The following is a 17,090-nucleotide window of genomic DNA, read 5'->3' as shown; positions in this document are numbered from 1 at the left end:
TCCTGTAGTGTTCTCTGATTTGTTACTTAGATTTGAGTGAAGTAACATTCAGCCAATCACAGAGCGAATCATCTCCTGGGCGCGTCTGCTATGAGCTTCAAATCTCTTGTTGCTCTTCTGAATTTTCGTTCGTTCGTTCACTTTGCTATTAGGCCGTCTGGGATAAAATGCACCCCAGAAAAAAGTAAAGGACGATTACATCCTTTTTTCAAACACACACTGTAAGTATGTTACAGTATGTCGCGATGACACGAATCGCGCGATAAAGTTTTCATGTTATGATTTAACCTATTGAACCCGTATGGACCTCGTCACGTCGCGCCGGATTCAGTGTGTTAAATGCTCTCCTAATTGTCACTTTGGATAAAAGCGTCTGCTAAATAAGACGTTAACAATATTATTGGTTTCTGCTGTCTTTTGTTTGTCTACGTGCTGCTCGCGGAGTAAAATTATCATTTCACAATAAATCATATTTGTTTTGCAACGAATATCTTAAAATACTTTATCAAATTTTATTCTTTTGATTCATAACTGTTACTTTATGTCCTAACTAGTCTGCAGGAAAGGCAGGCTGTGACGTCACTGTCAGAGAGAGGGGGCAGTTGCTCAACCTCTCCAGAATGTGTACAGGTGAGATTTGTATCTGGGTTACTCCGCCGCGGTATCCCCGAAGCAATCTAAAATAGTCCGAATATAAACACTTATTATAGGTGCACCCTAGTGATTCAGGACAAGCCAAAAACACGGTTTGGAAAATAGATTCATGTTGTACTCGCTTATTATATAAATTTTTCTACATTTTGAACACAAACAAAGTTACGGACCGCAGCTCTGATTGGTTGTTTTGGTTTTTTACCGGGAGTGATGTATTTCTGCAAATGGCAATAGGAGCACTGGGAGGAGCCAGAGGAGCTTGATTTTTTTCACAGATTATCTGTCTCATATTTTTCATAAAATGTATGTTGTATAAAATTACTGTAGATGTAATCTGTATACTCATTTAACACCTGTTTTTGTCCAACTGTTAAAAAAAAGTTATTGTTCAAATGTAGTGCAACTGAAATATTGTAAATATCATAAAATATCTTTATTTCATAAAAAAAAAAAAAAAAAAAATTATAGATGGTCTCCCATTGGTCTCAAAGTCCTGCAGTATTTTTAAATTTTGAGTATGATTTAACAAAAATAGGTTCCTGTAAGCTATCATGTCATGTTCCCAAATTTGAAAAAGTAAAATGCCAATTGGTATTCTATTTAGAATTTATTATGAACATAAGCTTTGGGTCAAATCACCATACAGCTGTCCCCCCCACTTTTAAAATGGCTGCTACGCCCCTGCTTGCAGTAATAAATACTGACTTAAACACTGAAACAAAAACAGATCAATGGCACAGTACAGTACATATTTAAACATAATCAAATAATTGGACTTGAATTATTAGACAGTTCTAGAGGTAATATCAGTACAGCTTTATGTGTAGCCTTTATTGGCCTGTTTTCCCTATGATTATACAATTACAACTCCGATATTAAGGAAGGAGAATGGCTGATTCCCACTGATACTTGACTTCTTCAGGAGCTCATAACTCACCTTAAATTCTGTTTGTGGTCTGAGAACCTTTTAATGATTAATTATTATTATTATTATTATTATTTAGGAAAGCAATTATGAAGTATAAACCAAGATTGTATTACATGTACTCTGTGTCAAGTTCCTCTAGGACCATTCGGCTGACCTGACCATTGTGACCCGTGTCATTCTTCTGCTCTGTCTGGACAAAGGAAAAAAATGTGGTCTCACCACTGCAATGTGACAAAACTGAGACAAATATTTAACATTGGTTTGGCCCAGTTTAATGGTAGGTAGCAATTTTCTGCTGTCTGCGTGTTCGTTTACACCAAACAAACAGGGAACAAAAGCTCTTGTGGCATTCCACACCAGATGGTCTGCCATACAAAGGTGGACCACCTCAAAGAACTGAGGAAATAAACTCTCCAAAAATTTCATTCAGAATAGAGCAAATTCCTGGTCTTTGTGCTTCTCCATGCCATTCTCGTTGTCACACACACACACACACACACACACACACACACACACACACACACAATGACAATGGCAATACAGTATTTTTTACATGATAAAGTACGGCTGAGATATTCTAATGAAGCACATATGCATAAGGGCATTGCCATTGCTTTGAAATTAAAGTGAAATGTACTATAAATTTCTAGGTTAAAACCATTTCTATAACAGAATGGTTTTAACCTAGAAATGTATAGTACATTTAAAATTTTATTTCAAAGCAACAGCAGCAAGTAACTAATTGAATTAAAATGTTAAAGTTTTTTGTTGCATTAATACATATTAATAACACATTAAAATGTCTTGAACTAAATTGATTTTGTGGTAAACATTTTTTTTTAATGTATTATTTCAGATTAAAACTAACTAACTAATAAATACATTTTGATTGGTACATTATTAAATACAGAATAAGTTAACAAACCACAAAGAAAACGCAAATACAACAACAGCAGGAACAAGTGGATCCGTTTGAATTTGGGCACTTCTACTGTGCAGTGAAAACTTTCAAATGAATAAAATGGTTTGAATTGTAGCCACTAGAGGGATTCACACACACACACACACACACACACACACACACACACACACACACCCCCCTTCTCAACTCTGGAAACACTATCCAACACTTGGAGGAGCATGTGTGGAAGCGCTCCTGCCGCCAGTGCTTTACCTGTGACTTCAGCACAACACAAGAGGAGGAACGGAAGGAGAAAACTCATGCAGGACTGAAACATGGGCTGGCCTGCTTCCATCACATTCACACTCTTAAAAGACTGAAGGATCTCCAGCGGAGCTCACAGCACACACGAGGATCCGCGATGCTCTGGACACCTCCGAGCCTCCTGCAGACCATCTCAATCACTTCAACTTCTAACGCCGAGACAACTTCAGCACAAAGCGCACCTGGATGTGCTCCATCCTCAGATATGTCAGCCCGTCATGTTTGGACGTGTTCTGCATTCATGAATTGTTCTTAAACATTGTTTTGCGGGTGCGTGTGAATGAAGCTCTTCATTCATTGATTATTGATCGAATCATTAAATTAAGCTGCGATCTAGTGAAAGACTCACTTTAAAAAAAAAAAAATAGAAATAGAAAACTCCAACTCAAAGAACTGCTCGTATAGTAAAATAAAGAGCTTTATGGATCTTTGTATCTGGAACATTCGTCTTTGACAAGCGATTTTGAGAGACGAGGAAACAAAACGAAAAGAACAATAAAAAGTGGAAGGACATTGGAGAGGAAGAGCGCGTCCGTGCGCATTTATCTGGGACATTATCATACCCATCCGCTTTTTCCTCTTCATCATCATCTCTCTTGAGCTGAGTAAAATGAAAGTTTGGACTTTTCTCCAGTGTCTCGCCATCCTGCTCGTCCTGTGTGTAGGATCAGACTGCGGGACGGTCCTGAGAAAGACCCGGTCCAAACGCGAGTTGGTAAAGATCAGAGAAGCCAAAGCGGTCTTCCCGGGGGCTTGTGCCACCCGGCTTCCCCGGGGCAAGCGCTCCCTGCCGGCGCTGGACCGCCGGCTCCCCCGCCAGCGCCGCCGCTCCTCTCCGGTGGAGGATGCGAGCTCCTCTCGGGGAAAAGCCGTTTATTTTACCGGCAGAGGGGACCAGCTGAGACTCAAGCCCGGTGTGGAGATACCAAAGGGCAATTTCACCCTCCAGATGTGGGTCAAAGCTGAGGGTGGGCAGCGTTCCCCTACCGTCATAGCTGGTAGGAACAGATTTAAGCATTTTGCGTGGGAGTTTGTGTGAAATGAATGTTGGTGAGAAAGTAATGCATGTGAGGCTTGACCAGGTGACTTTAGCGGTGCTAGGTTACAACATCCATATCCATCATTCAGTTACAGTCGAATGATTAAGTAGAGGCGTGCGTCAGCGCGGAGACTCCACACACACTTAAATTAATTTCTGATATTAGCTTTTGGGCTGAAGTGACCGAGACCATGACCATGACCAAATGAGGACTTCACTGGTCTAAATGAAGTCTGGCCAAAAGCTCAGGTTTGCCGCTCCTGCTCTTATCTCGAGAGAGCGAGCGGGACAGGACTTTCCCCTCCCCAAGTCTTTGCGCGTTTTGAGAGGCACGCGGTTTACACGTACGACCCTCGAATCCCCGTAAGACCCCAAATCCCCCTCTTCCATTCAACTCGGAGGAAAACACAGGAGAAAAGTGAAGTTGTTCTGAGCTTTGCAGATGTCTGAACTGCGGCTACAAACATTACCAAATCGCATCACATTTCCTCCGGTACTCCAGACACCGGAAAGCACAAATCAGCCCAGCCGGCACATGACCGACCTTCAACGTTGAAATATGGTTGAAATAAGGTCAGTTGTGGTTTCAACGTTGAAACAACGTTGATTCAACGTTTAAAGCTGAATGGTTGAAAAACTTCCAGCACATGACCAACTTTCAACATTGAAATATGGTTGAAATAAGGTCAGTTGTTTTAATGAAACAATGTTAAAAATGTTTAATGCTAAATGGTAGAAAAAGGTTAACAAGCTTTTAAATTATTTATATTAAATTATTTAAATTAATTATTATTTTAATAGCATTTAAAAATATTTTAGTCATGATACCTATTCTAAAATCTAAAGGTATATGTTAAATATTATCATCATTAACAACAATAAAACTATACATTTCGCTGCTTTATCACACTGAAACAACTCCCATTGGTAGTTTTATTTTATTACTTCTATCATGATTGGTTAATCTGGCTGTCATTCAGGAAACTGGACAATGAATCGGTTCGCGCTTTTCTACATTTAAAAATATGACCGTTGTTGTCGTCTTTCTGTGAGTGACTGAGGCGGCTAACTGTGAGCTGCTGCTCGTTATATCTGACTGCTCGGTCGGTCCCGAATTATTTCATATTTGCCTGTACATTTTTTATTTATTTTGAGCGAATTTGAGTCGTGACCTGTCAATGGAGAACAAAAACTGTGAACACAAGAAAGGTCAGGTGTTCTGCGAGGTCCTGAAAACATCCTGTCAAAATGAGGTAAGAAAATCGCTAACTTTATCTTTATTATCTTTTGAAAATAGTACTTTAAAGTATTACCAGAGTTTACAAATGGGTAGTTAAAAGGACATGTAACCTGCAGATAAATAAATACCCGTGTGTCTATTTTTGCATTGCTTTATCACAGATGATCAAGTTAGATGCTCACCTACTGTGTTGCTGGTGAGTTATGTGTTAATGTCTGTCTTTTAGAGATTTTCCCATATTTTCCTGATATGAATCCCATGCATTAGGTGTGTTATATATGTTTGTATTCTTATAATAGTTTCAAAGTGTTTTCTGCAACATATAAGTGCAAATGTCGGTATTTAAATAATATAATTTTAATGAATTAATGAAAATGAAAAAAGAAAAAAAAAAGGATTGTTTAAAGCCATGGTTCTCAAAGTGTCAGGCCCCCTCTAGTTGTTTTGCAGGTGAATCACTAAATTAAACTAATTAATGTTAATACATTTTAACTTAATCTTTGAGTAAGTTTTTTTTTTTGCACATTTAAGTATGTTACAGTTAAAGTACAGTACAGTTTTGTAACTTTTGTTACATAATTACATTTAAAATTAAATTTTAATTTAAACTTTTTTTTTTTTCATTTACCTGTGTATGTAAGCACAGTTGTAGTGTTAATGTTCAAACTGTATTTACCATGGTAAAGTGTCTGACAATTAATTTTCTTATTAGAATAAAACTGCCTCATTTTTTAACTATAGACCTGTAGCTGAATAGTTTGGCCTACTACACTGCTGAAATGTAATGTTGGTCATTATGGTGCAACTTAATATTTAATAACAAATATTTTCTGAAGTGGTACTTTTAAAAAGTTTGAGAATCAATGGTTTAAAGCAGTGGTCTCAAACTCAATTCCTGGAGGGCCACAGCTCTGCAGAGTTTAGCTCCAACCAGCTCCAAATCACACCTGCTTGGAAGTTTCTAGTAATCCTGAAGACCTTGATTAGCTGAATCAGGTGTGTTTGATTATGGTTGGAGCAAACTGTGCAGAGCTGTGGCCCTCCAGGAATTGAGTTTGAGATCAATGGTTTAAAGAAATGGTATAATATGAAATCCTGCTTTTTAAGAACTTTTCAGTAAACCATTTCTTCTTTCCCCTTGTAGAGTCATCAAGGATCCAGCTTGTTCTTGAAACATTGGTAAGAAATTGTTCATCTGCTACATTGCACTGTCACTTCTGCTAGAGATGCTTTGACCTTTTGTGATAGGTTTTGATTGTGCTTAGTTTAATAAAAATGTACTGAATTTGATTTGACTTGTTTTACTACACTGTAATGTTAGTGTTCTGTTTAAAACAGTGTAACTGGGGGTTCTGAAAACACTGCTTGTGAATAATTTGTTAATATTGTACATTTTCATCTGAATACATAAAGTGTTTAATGAATAGTGTTGTCCACTTTGTTTCCAACCTCACTGTTACTGAACTGTAAAGTGAAAATATTGTGTGATTTATTTTGCATTCAGTTTTCAGTTAAATATATTTCACAATATCAAAGTTATTGTCAAACATTGTGAACATATCTAAACAAACTGGTTAAATCTTATGTTCCCTCCAGAAGTTTGCACTCTGCAAGTGAACGACTCCTTGTGGTGCCATCCCAAAGAAGTTCATAATCACTCTCACGGATCTTTTCCTGGACTGTGTCCAGCTGGTGAAATGACCTCCCAAATCTCAATCCGAACTGCTGAGTCTTTACTCATTTTCAAGAAACATCTTAAGACTCATCTTTTTCACCAGAACTTAACCAACTAATGCTAGCACTTTTCCTTCTTTTCTTGTCTTTCATATTGAAAAAAAAAAAAAAACCTGGCTATGCGTTCTGAACTAGACTAACTGAGACTTGTCATGGCACTTGTATACTGTTGTTGTTCTCTTGTACACCTGACTGCTTCTGTTGTTTCATTTGTAAGTCGCTTTGGATAAAAGCGTCTGTTAAATGATTAAATGTAAATCTTTATACAGGACGGTACAGAAAGTGCACAAGTGGGAGAGAGTGGAGGGGACGGCGTCAGAAAGGACCGAGCGCTGGGACACTTTCAAGGATCTCCCGAAGCACAACCACACTGTATACACTAAGGCTGCTGGTTCTAACATTTTAGAGTGCCCTGCGGTAGAAATCTCATTCTGCATTCCCCACGGTAAAGAAGACACAGTCCGGGGGGGTTCCCATTAGAAATCAACTGGTGGAAGGTTCCCTTCTCGAACTGTTCAACACATTTTCACTGCACAAATGTACACAACTCTTGTAATGAGACACATTACTAAAACATGTTTTTGACAGAAACTGTAGGTTTCCACCAAAATAAAAGATCCACTGGTTTCAGTCATAAAGGTACAAGGGTTTGTCTTGTAAGTGCTGCAAAAAAATATGCATTTATGTGCCAAATTATTTCACAAAAACCTTTAAATATTATTGTATTTGGATTGTTCTACTACCTGTTTGTAGCATTACCTCCATGCATACTCTGCATAATAAAGTGTGGGATTATTTTCATCTGTTTTATACAGTATGTTTCCAAAATTAAACTGCTGTTTGACAATTTTGAGCATGTGGTAGTTTATTGAAGTTGTTTGTAAAGCCATTGCTGCCAGTCATTAGATTTTTAGCCTTGCATGTACCTTGTTGATCTAAATGCCAACTAGGATCTAGGTGTATTTACCCACGGTGCAAGGTACGACGGGGAAACAACGTCGTGTTATCAACGCTGATTAACTTTTCAAAATCAACACCTCATTCAGCTTTCATCCCAGGGCTGCAGCACGACCCTATTCACCCATAATGCAGGTAAGACGGTGAAACAGCGTCGCGATTTCAACGGTGAATCCACGTCGTGATTTCAACGTTGATCCAATTTGCAAAATCGAAAGGTTATTCAACGTTGATTCAACGTCGGGATTTCAACAGTGAATCAGCGTTGTGATTTCAACCATACATCAACGTCACGATTTCAACGGTGAATCAACGTCGTGATTTCAACGTTGATCCAATTTGCAAAATCGAAAGGTTTTTCAACGTTGATTCAACCATGGTACCTGACGTTGTTTCAACGTTGAATCAACGTTGAAATGCCGGCTGGGAGAGTTTGCAAGCGCCACCACGGATCTTTAGAGGGTTTTTTTCTACTTTCTTTCAGTGAGTAAGCATTAGTCTACAACATCGCTTTCGATTCCGCTTTCTGCCGACAGAGAGCGTAAAAGACACGAAATGTCGGTCTTTTTTGAAAGTCATAGTCAGGAAAAAAATAATAAAAATTAAATAAATAAATAAAATGCTGGCTGCAAAAAGTGTTTTCTTCTACGCAGTCACGCACGACTAGACACACCGTCACCGAGTGAGAATCCACAACTGATGCTGCAGTGGGCATCACTGATTTACGCGTGGCATCTGATGTGAGTGCGACCCCCCCCCCCCCCCCCAACCGTCACCCCGCGCCCCCTTCTGTAACTGAGATGACATCATCTGTTTCAGGCTTGCAGTGGGTTTGCACTGGACCAAATGCCTGACCAACATTACAGAGATGAGCAGTATAAAATCTCCACACACATGCATCCATAAGATACATAAATGCATGCATGATTATGCTGTTTATGGATATGATCACTATTTTATACAGTGGGGCCCAGAAATCTGATATCACATTCAATAATCATTTTCTGTAAGCGAGGAATTAAAGTTAAGGAAAAGTTATGATATTATCGCTGCAAGAAAACTAATCTGTAGAAAGACAGATAATGGGCTAGCAGAAAATGAACTACAGATTGCAATGCATAATCCAAAATATTGGAAAAGCACCTGAAAAAAAAAAAAAAAAATCCATATGGAGAATTATTTCATATTGACATAATCTAGTAGTGCGCAGTGTGCTCTTTTATAGACTTTATCATTAGTCACTTATAAAATAAGAACATTTTGATGATGCAGATTCTGCAAAAAAAAAAAAAAAAAAACTACAAAACAAGAAAAAGTGATTGAAATGGACTATAGCTTATGTAGTCATGCTTAATCTTTTAAATCTAATTCATGCCTCTAAGAATCATTGTTCTTCTTGTTGTTTTTGCATAGTGTTAGCCTTAATGTCAAGACTTAATACTGTTTTTATTTATTTATTTATTTATTTATTGAGCTCTGTCATGTTTTCATTCCATAATGCAGAAGATTGAAGAGTGAGGAATGAGGAAAAGGAGTATTTGAAAACATTTGCCATAGAAAAAAACAAAAAGCTTATCAATGTTCTAATGTCAGTAATTTCAGCACCCTGAACAGCGCTGAGATTGTGACTGCTGCATGTAAAATAGATTTGGAAGAGTGCTCTTTAAACCATCAATATTATTTATGGTCATGACTTGGCAGTTGAAGAAGAACCTGAGACAGACACCATCAGACGGCAGATTAGACATCTTGTTTAGATAGTTGATTTAGCTTTGGAAACTGTATAGGAAAAAAAAAACCACACTGTCTTGATTTCAACAAAACCTTATGTTGACTTTGATCAGATGATTAACACTGTCCATCTGGTGCATGAGTGCGTTGAACACGTTAGACTGATGTGAGAGCATGAAATAGTGCTTAGTGGACACTGATCTTCCATGAAGATGAGATATAAACTGACATACACAGCAGATCTGATCTGAGATACAGAATGCAAGCTTAGGTGACAATGAGGGAAGGACATTTATGTTTCATAATGCTTAAAACATGGCTTGACAAAAACAGCATACTGTACTGTGTAATATCTGAGTTTATATCTTAAAATTACATTGTTATTGGACCCAAATAAGCCATAATTAATGAGGATGTTCAAATATCATACCTTCTTCTCAAACCTCTCCCCTCCTAATATTCATATTAATTTATTTAATACCTCTAAGCCCTTGTCCTTGTTTAGTTTGATATTTGTGGTGAGCTGAATGTAATTTTATGATAATTTAGTAATGGTGAACTAAAAAAGTATTCACTATACACCAAAATAACTGTGAAAATGAACAGACTTTTGGATAAAAAGTGAAGTCTGGACATTACAAAATAGAAGCTAAACTAAACTAGAGTTAGATTATTGTTTCTTGACTTGTTCATTATGTATTTGGATTTCTCTCCTGACACATTTGTTCTCGTTTTCAATCACAGGTCTCTTCGACAAATGCTTCTACGCCTCCAGTGATCGTGGATGGCTGTTGGGAATTAAAGCTGTGAGTGAACAGGGAAACCGTGACCCACGTTTCTTCTTCTCCCTTAAAACGGATCGAGCACACAAAGTTACCTCCATTCACTCGAATGCCCGCTACTTGCCCAACCACTGGGCCCATGTAGCTGTGACTTACAATGGCCTCTATATGAAGTTGTATGTCAATGGTGCTCAGACAGCTGTCAGCCGGGAACAGTCAGGTGATGTCTTCAGTCCACTTACTCAAAAGTGTAAGGTAAGTTTAATTCTTTTAGCGTTTCAGAAAATCGCACACAGTAAGTTTTATGTTTTTTTAATTATTTGTTAAAGGTGAAGCGTGTAATTTCTGTGCCTCTAGGTGAACCATACAGACAAACTCTCAGATGTTTTTTTTTTGACATACATTGTTGTGCCTATAACACAGCTGTCTGGAAATTAAATTATAAATTGAATGCTCCATCTCATTTAAAAATATTGTACCACCTACACTAAACACTAAATATATGGTGCTGGTTATTCAAAGCAAATGTCATAATGCATGAGTTTACAAATCATATACTATGGTAGTAGTGTTTTGAGCTCATAACATAGTATCGTTTACCTGTATAGTACTGGAATAGGAGAAAGTATTAATCAGAAAAAGTTACACTCTTCACCTTTGAAAAAGCTGCCTGGTCTTATGTAATACACACACTGTATGTAAATAAAAGCAGACAAATGTAATGGATTGATCTGATTTAAAACTCAAGGTGCTGATGGTGGGTGGAAATGCCTTGAATCATAACTACAGAGGCTCCGTGGAGCGTGTTGGTTTGTGGCGACAGGCTCTCTCTCAGAGGCAGATCGTAAGGGACATGCGTGGACACGAGGACCCTGAGGACCTGGTTGACCTGGTGATCCGGGAGACATTTGAACACCCAGCACGCAAATGGCTGGCTGTGAAGGATGGCAGCTTCCCGATACCAGATGAAGGTCCTCGTGCAGGGTTGGGGTCTTTAGACACCACCCTGGAGCCTCCAGCTTGTGGCCAGACGGTGTGTGATAACACAGAAGTGGTGCGCAACTACAATCAATTCTGGAGCTTCCGTCACCCCAAAACTGTACGATACCGTGTTGTAAACGTGTTTGACGACTCTCAGCGCAAACCCACCGTCACAGATCAGCAGATTCACCTGCAACATCAACATTTGAATGAAGCCTTTAGCATGTACAACATCACCTGGGAGTTGACTGTGCACAATGTAAGCAATTCCTCTTTGTATAACCGTCTGGTACTCGCCAACTGTGACATTAGTAAGGTGGGTGACGAGGATTGTGACCCTGAATGCAATCACACCCTGACTGGATTTGATGCTGGTTACTGCAAGCCCAGGACACGATGTCCTGAACATAAACAAGGGAATGGCGTCTGTGAACCAGAGTGCAACTGTGAGAACTATGGATATGATAATGGAGATTGCTGTAACCCTAGCATCACCGATGTGACCAAAACTTGCTTCAATCCAGCTTCTCATTTAAGGTAAGAACTTAAGATCAGGGAGTCTGAAACTGTTTTTAAAGACACCTTATCTAGTATAGACTAAATTTAAGTGTCAGGAGTTAAACCAGGAGTCATTTCTGTAATGTGTTTGCTCTCTGTGTTGTTGTGGGTTTCTTTTTGGTGCTCCAGTTTGTCCCACAATTCAAAGACATGCAGCTGAGATGAATTGAAGACATTAAATTGTTTCTTTATCCGCAAAATGACCACATAACAAATTAAAATCCAAAAATATAAATAATAATATAACTTTACATTTAACCCATCCAAGTGCACACACACAGCAGTGAGTAGGAAACACACACACACCCGGAGTATTTTTTTCCAGCGCCCAGGGAGCAATTGGGGGTTCAGTGCCTTGCTCAAGGGCACTTTGCCCATGGATATTGAGGGTGGAAGAGAGTGCTGTTTATTCACTCCCCCCACCCACAACTCCTGCCGGCACTTAGACTTAAACCTGTGACCTTCAGGTTACAAGTCCAACTCTCTAACCATTAGGCCACATCTTCCCCAGTATTCCCCAGTTACTGTAGCTTTGGTCTGGTTGTCTACATAAGCTCCACTTCTAATCCGGACATAAGGAGCGTCAACCTTCCTTGGCTTGGCTTCTCATTTTCCAGTCAGCACTGGATAGGCATGTAACAGTAATCATTCACATGTAGGAAATGTTTGCTAGTTTTAGGTCTTCATTTTTATCTTTAGTATATTATGTTACAACCAGCTCACAATTGCAAAATTAACGAGAAGCAGCACGGATTGGCGATTAGTGGAATAAGATATTTATTCAGCAAAACATAATTAATAAAGGTATTCGAAAAATCAGTAGTCAGTATTAATGGAAGTCAGTAGCGAGCATGATAGAGCACTGTAAGCTCAAGGTCTGAAATGGAAGAGCGTCTGAATAGAACAAAATGGTCCAGCATTGTGTCCTTAGTAGCATTTTGGTCAGGGGTAGCCAAAACTGATCCTATACAAATAAATTCTGAACCTGTTAATCAAGGTCTTCAGGATTACTCTAAATTATGTTTTTCTAACACAATTCGGGAGGAGCGCATCAGATACTTAATCAACACAGGTGGACCATAATCAAGAAATCAATCCCACAGTAGCGGCGCAAAATGAACAGTCCAAAGACCGCTAAGGAGCTGAGTGGAGGAATAACTTTTGTGACACGTTTCCTTAAAAGCTTAAACATTGTTTTATTTGTACAGCTTTGTACAGGCTTGTACGGTCAACAAAATATGTGCTCCAGCACTCACCCCCACTCTTCCCTTACTCCTGCACACCCCACAGGTGTTTTTAACCCCTCTTAATGAATGACACTCCCAAAAACATTAGGTCACATGATTTTCCAATTACATGGCTCCTACATCGCTGACTTACCTCTATCCATTGACGGTTTATCAGCATCCCTCCTCCACCCCATCTCCTCACTTTGAGTTCACTTTATAAATAGACAGGGAAGGGGGTGTACTCTAGGTTCGGGCCATTCCCGAGCTCGGAGCCCTTCCCCGGACAGCACACCAAATACGCATACCATAACTCAGCTAATTATATGTAAGCGTGAACTCGTGAAACAACAGCCAGGTATGTTGAAGCAGGCTTGGAACTAAAGTGTGCATGAAGGTAGCATGGTTCATTACTCCTGATCCCGGCCAGTGCTTCTCAAACCTATCTTGGAGACCCCCACCACTGCACATTTTGGATGTTTGCCTCATACCCAATTCAGGTCTTATAGTCTCTGCTAATGAATTTATGAGTTGAATTATGGCAAGCTCACACTACAGATTTCCAGAGTCTGTGACAAAACCCCCAGATCACGACCAAATCAGTGCTTCTTGCGCTTGTAGAAGCTCGTTAAGTATGAACAGTTCAGAATTGGATCTGAAACTGTCTCGATATATCACAGACATTGTCAAACCTGTTTGATATTATCGTCACGTGATCTCGTAATGTGAGCGACACAATGACAAGGTGGAACTAATTCAGCTAATCACAGTGCAAATGGTTATACATGGAGAAAAGTCGATCAAATTAAACGTACAATGTCTTCGAGCAAGAATGCAGGTGGTCCTTGGTGTGTTTGGACACGTGAACTGGAAAGCAAACTTGTAGAGCTTTGGCAAGAACGTGACTTGTTTATTTGATGTATCAAGAAATGGCCTATAATCGCTGTAATTTCTTATGAAACTTTATGTGAGAAAACATGTTTTCGCTGATGGTCGGGAATGCCTGTTCACCGAATGTTTTGTAGTGTTTGCATCTTGTCAGCGTTGTGTAGTGTGCACGCAGCTATGAAAAGACAACGACAGATGAGAAGAAAGCTTGTTGCATAGTGATTTGGCTAGTCTTCCAATCATGTAGTGTGAGCTTGCCATTAGGTGTGTTAGATGAGTAAGACTTCAAAAATTTGTAGTGATCCCTGGGACAGATTTGAGAAGGACTGCTCTAGGTAATCTGCAAAGGCAATTTGTGTTTCATTACTGAGTATTATTATTATTTCCTATTCTCTTCTAGCTTTTCATAAGCACTTCAAGAAAAGATGTTTTCATCAAGGATCCCACTAGGGGAGCTATTATCGCCTGCTGAGTGGTGATTTGCCCAAAGTCTTAAACAACAGTATTTTTGCCGAAAGACAAAAAGAGATTGAAAATTGGATTTCTAAGTCTGAGTACCTAAGGCCATTAGATAGAAAGCACAACATGTTTACAGTTTCACCAATGGATAAAGTCTGGTTTAACTTTTGGACTCTATGAAATGTAGCTATATTTGTTTCACAAAAATAGATATAGCCCAAAGGACACACGCACTGTAGTAACCCTAAACTATGAGATTTGTTCTATGGATGATTTATTGCCTCAAGAAGTAGTTTTTTTTTTTTTTTTTTGGTGGCTTTTGTTTTAGTTGGGCGGACTAGAAAGTAAAAGCCAACATTTCAGGGAAGCATATTTGATTCTTGTTTAGACTGGTCTCCAAGCAGCAATTTTGTTTTCAAAATGTATTCATAAATGTTTGTTTACAGAATTGCACGAAGGTTCATGAGAAAAGTTTAAACATGCCATGTCGAGAGAAAATAGTGAATGAACTGATGTAAAAACAAGCTTTTTACCTCTTCCTTTTGTGCGATTCATCCTAGTATTGTTCTTGAATTTCTTCTGCATGCCTTAATTGTGCTTCTCTTTCAAGGGAAAACAATGTTTTCTATTAGCCTTTTTGAATGCTTTCCAGGCCGCAGAATTGCATCCAGTAGTATTTCTAAAGCTCTTCAAATGACTCTGTGTGCGGGCTCTGAGGTGACATCAGTCACGAAAAACACGCAGGTGGTTTTTTCCAAATATTATCTTGTCGCAATCATCAAGAGACTGTTTATCACTGGATATCCAATCCAGTAACAGAAATCAGCAGTTGGCCAAACATAAGCTTTCAATGGAAATATTGCAACTGATGGTTGAAAGATGGTTTAGAAAGATTAGAGTGAGAACAGAAGAATAATTTTCAGATAAATACCCCAAGTGGCTGTTTATTTTGTTTTGATTACGCAACATCTAGGGAGACACGCTGATGGCTGCGCCGCAAACATTCATCAGCATTCCTTCTTAATTGTGGAATTCTTGATGAACACATGCGTGGCACAACAATGGCTGTGTGGTCGGACGTTTATTTTTGTAGACCCAGAGCCTGTTACCACTTTGGTTGTTTGGGAATCTAGCTAACAGGAGACAATGTTAGAGTCCCTGAAAAACGTGAATGATATCAACTTATGATGTCTTTTATGTTTCAGGCACGTGTTTAAGTTACTTCTCCATGCTTTTTGAAGAATGCATACAGTGACACATTGTTTTTGCAAGCAAACATCCCATCTGTAAAGGAAGATTTGTGTTACCTTCACAAGATCACTGATCAGATCTGATAGCATAAACCTTAGACACAGTTGTGGTTAACCCTAAGCCAAAAGTTAAATACTTGTGTGAGTCCTCAACATGTACACATGCGTATGCATTAATTCATGCCTTGCTTTGGATGTCTGCCCATTTTGTGCATGTTAAAGATGTGCAATAAGAAAAATGTCTTTCATGGCTTTGGTCCAGAGATTAGTCACAGGTGAAAGGCCATACTCCATTATCATCTGTCTCAGTTGCAACAGCTTTGCTTTTCCCTTGGATATTTTGTGTGATGGTTTAATTGATGAATGGGATTCCTCACATGGGTCAACTCAGGGAGGTCCTTCAAAAGGTGTTTTACAGTCGTGTGAGCCTATAAAACTTACAGACGTTATTGTTTTTGCCCTAATGGAGTGCTCTGGTGTAAATCGGGCTAGCACGTTGAGTTAAATGCTCATAAAAGCACCTGTCTCTGGAAAGACACTTATATTCGCACACCTGCTTTGGCCTCATAGCTTGCTGTTAAAAACTTTAATGCTGCTCAGAATGGGCAAAGAGAGAACATGGTTGTAATGGATTCATGAGAATGATGTTAACAGTTTCTGGACAGCTTCTCCTTTGGCACATTAGAGAGAGTGCAAATGAAAGATCAAAACTTATGTCAGTGCTGATTTCTCTTGCATGCATAGATTTTGCAATACACTGATAATTATAATGATAATTTCAACTTTTAAGGTGAAGGGCCAAGAGCCATGCATGATCTAAAACAGGACTTTAAATCTTAAATATCATGAAGGATCTGTGGTGTCTCTATTCAAACCTCAGAATGGCACAAACTTAATTGTTTGTGCAATTCAATTCTCCAATTGGAAAACTAATTTCTATTGTAGAAATCACTCAGTTAGACATTGACATCTCATCTCATTTCAAAGGAATAACTATTCTGTTTTAAGTTTTCCAGCAACTTTGGGGAATGTAGATTCATGGGATTAGCAAATAAGCAGTGGCTGCCAAATAAATGTATAAGTCAACAATCTTACAGCACCCCATCATGCAACATGGTCATTGGGTTTAAGGTGACAATAAGTATTTGTTCTGTGTATAATATAAACAATGTGCTCGTTTTATTCAAGTGTCTCCATTTCTTTCTCCAGGGCCTATTTGGATGTGAAGGAGCTAAAAGAGATCCTCAAGCTGGATGGTTCCATGCACCTCAATATCTTCTTCGCCAATTCCACAGATGAAAACCTGGCTGGAGTTGCTACCTGGCCATGGGATAAGGAGGCACTGACACATCTAGGTATAGAAATTACTCAACATGTCCTCCAACCAATATGCCCGCATAGGTTGTTTGTCCAAATCCCTGATATGCAACCCATCAGA

At 38.9% G+C, this 17,090-nt stretch overlaps 1 protein-coding gene across 2 annotated transcripts in view; it reads left to right on the top strand.

Moving 5' to 3' along the window:
* Positions 1-2,693: 2,693 nt before the first annotated feature.
* Positions 2,694-17,090, top strand: part of LOC113084678 (pappalysin-1-like) — a 121,623-nt gene continuing 107,226 nt past the window's right edge. For both annotated transcript variants that reach the window (XM_026254942.1, XM_026254936.1), the window contains exons 1-4: positions 2,694-3,805; positions 10,253-10,545; positions 11,039-11,808; positions 16,862-17,007. In XM_026254942.1, the coding sequence (XP_026110727.1) occupies positions 3,418-3,805; positions 10,253-10,545; positions 11,039-11,808; positions 16,862-17,007 (1,597 nt within the window). In that variant the 5' untranslated portion in view covers positions 2,694-3,417. The remainder of the gene's footprint in view (positions 3,806-10,252; positions 10,546-11,038; positions 11,809-16,861; positions 17,008-17,090) is intronic.

This window comes from Carassius auratus, chromosome 5 (assembly GCF_003368295.1).
Source record: "Carassius auratus strain Wakin chromosome 5, ASM336829v1, whole genome shotgun sequence".
Classification (NCBI taxonomy): domain Eukaryota; kingdom Metazoa; phylum Chordata; class Actinopteri; order Cypriniformes; family Cyprinidae; genus Carassius; species Carassius auratus.
This window is presented reverse-complemented; position numbering and strand designations above follow the sequence as displayed.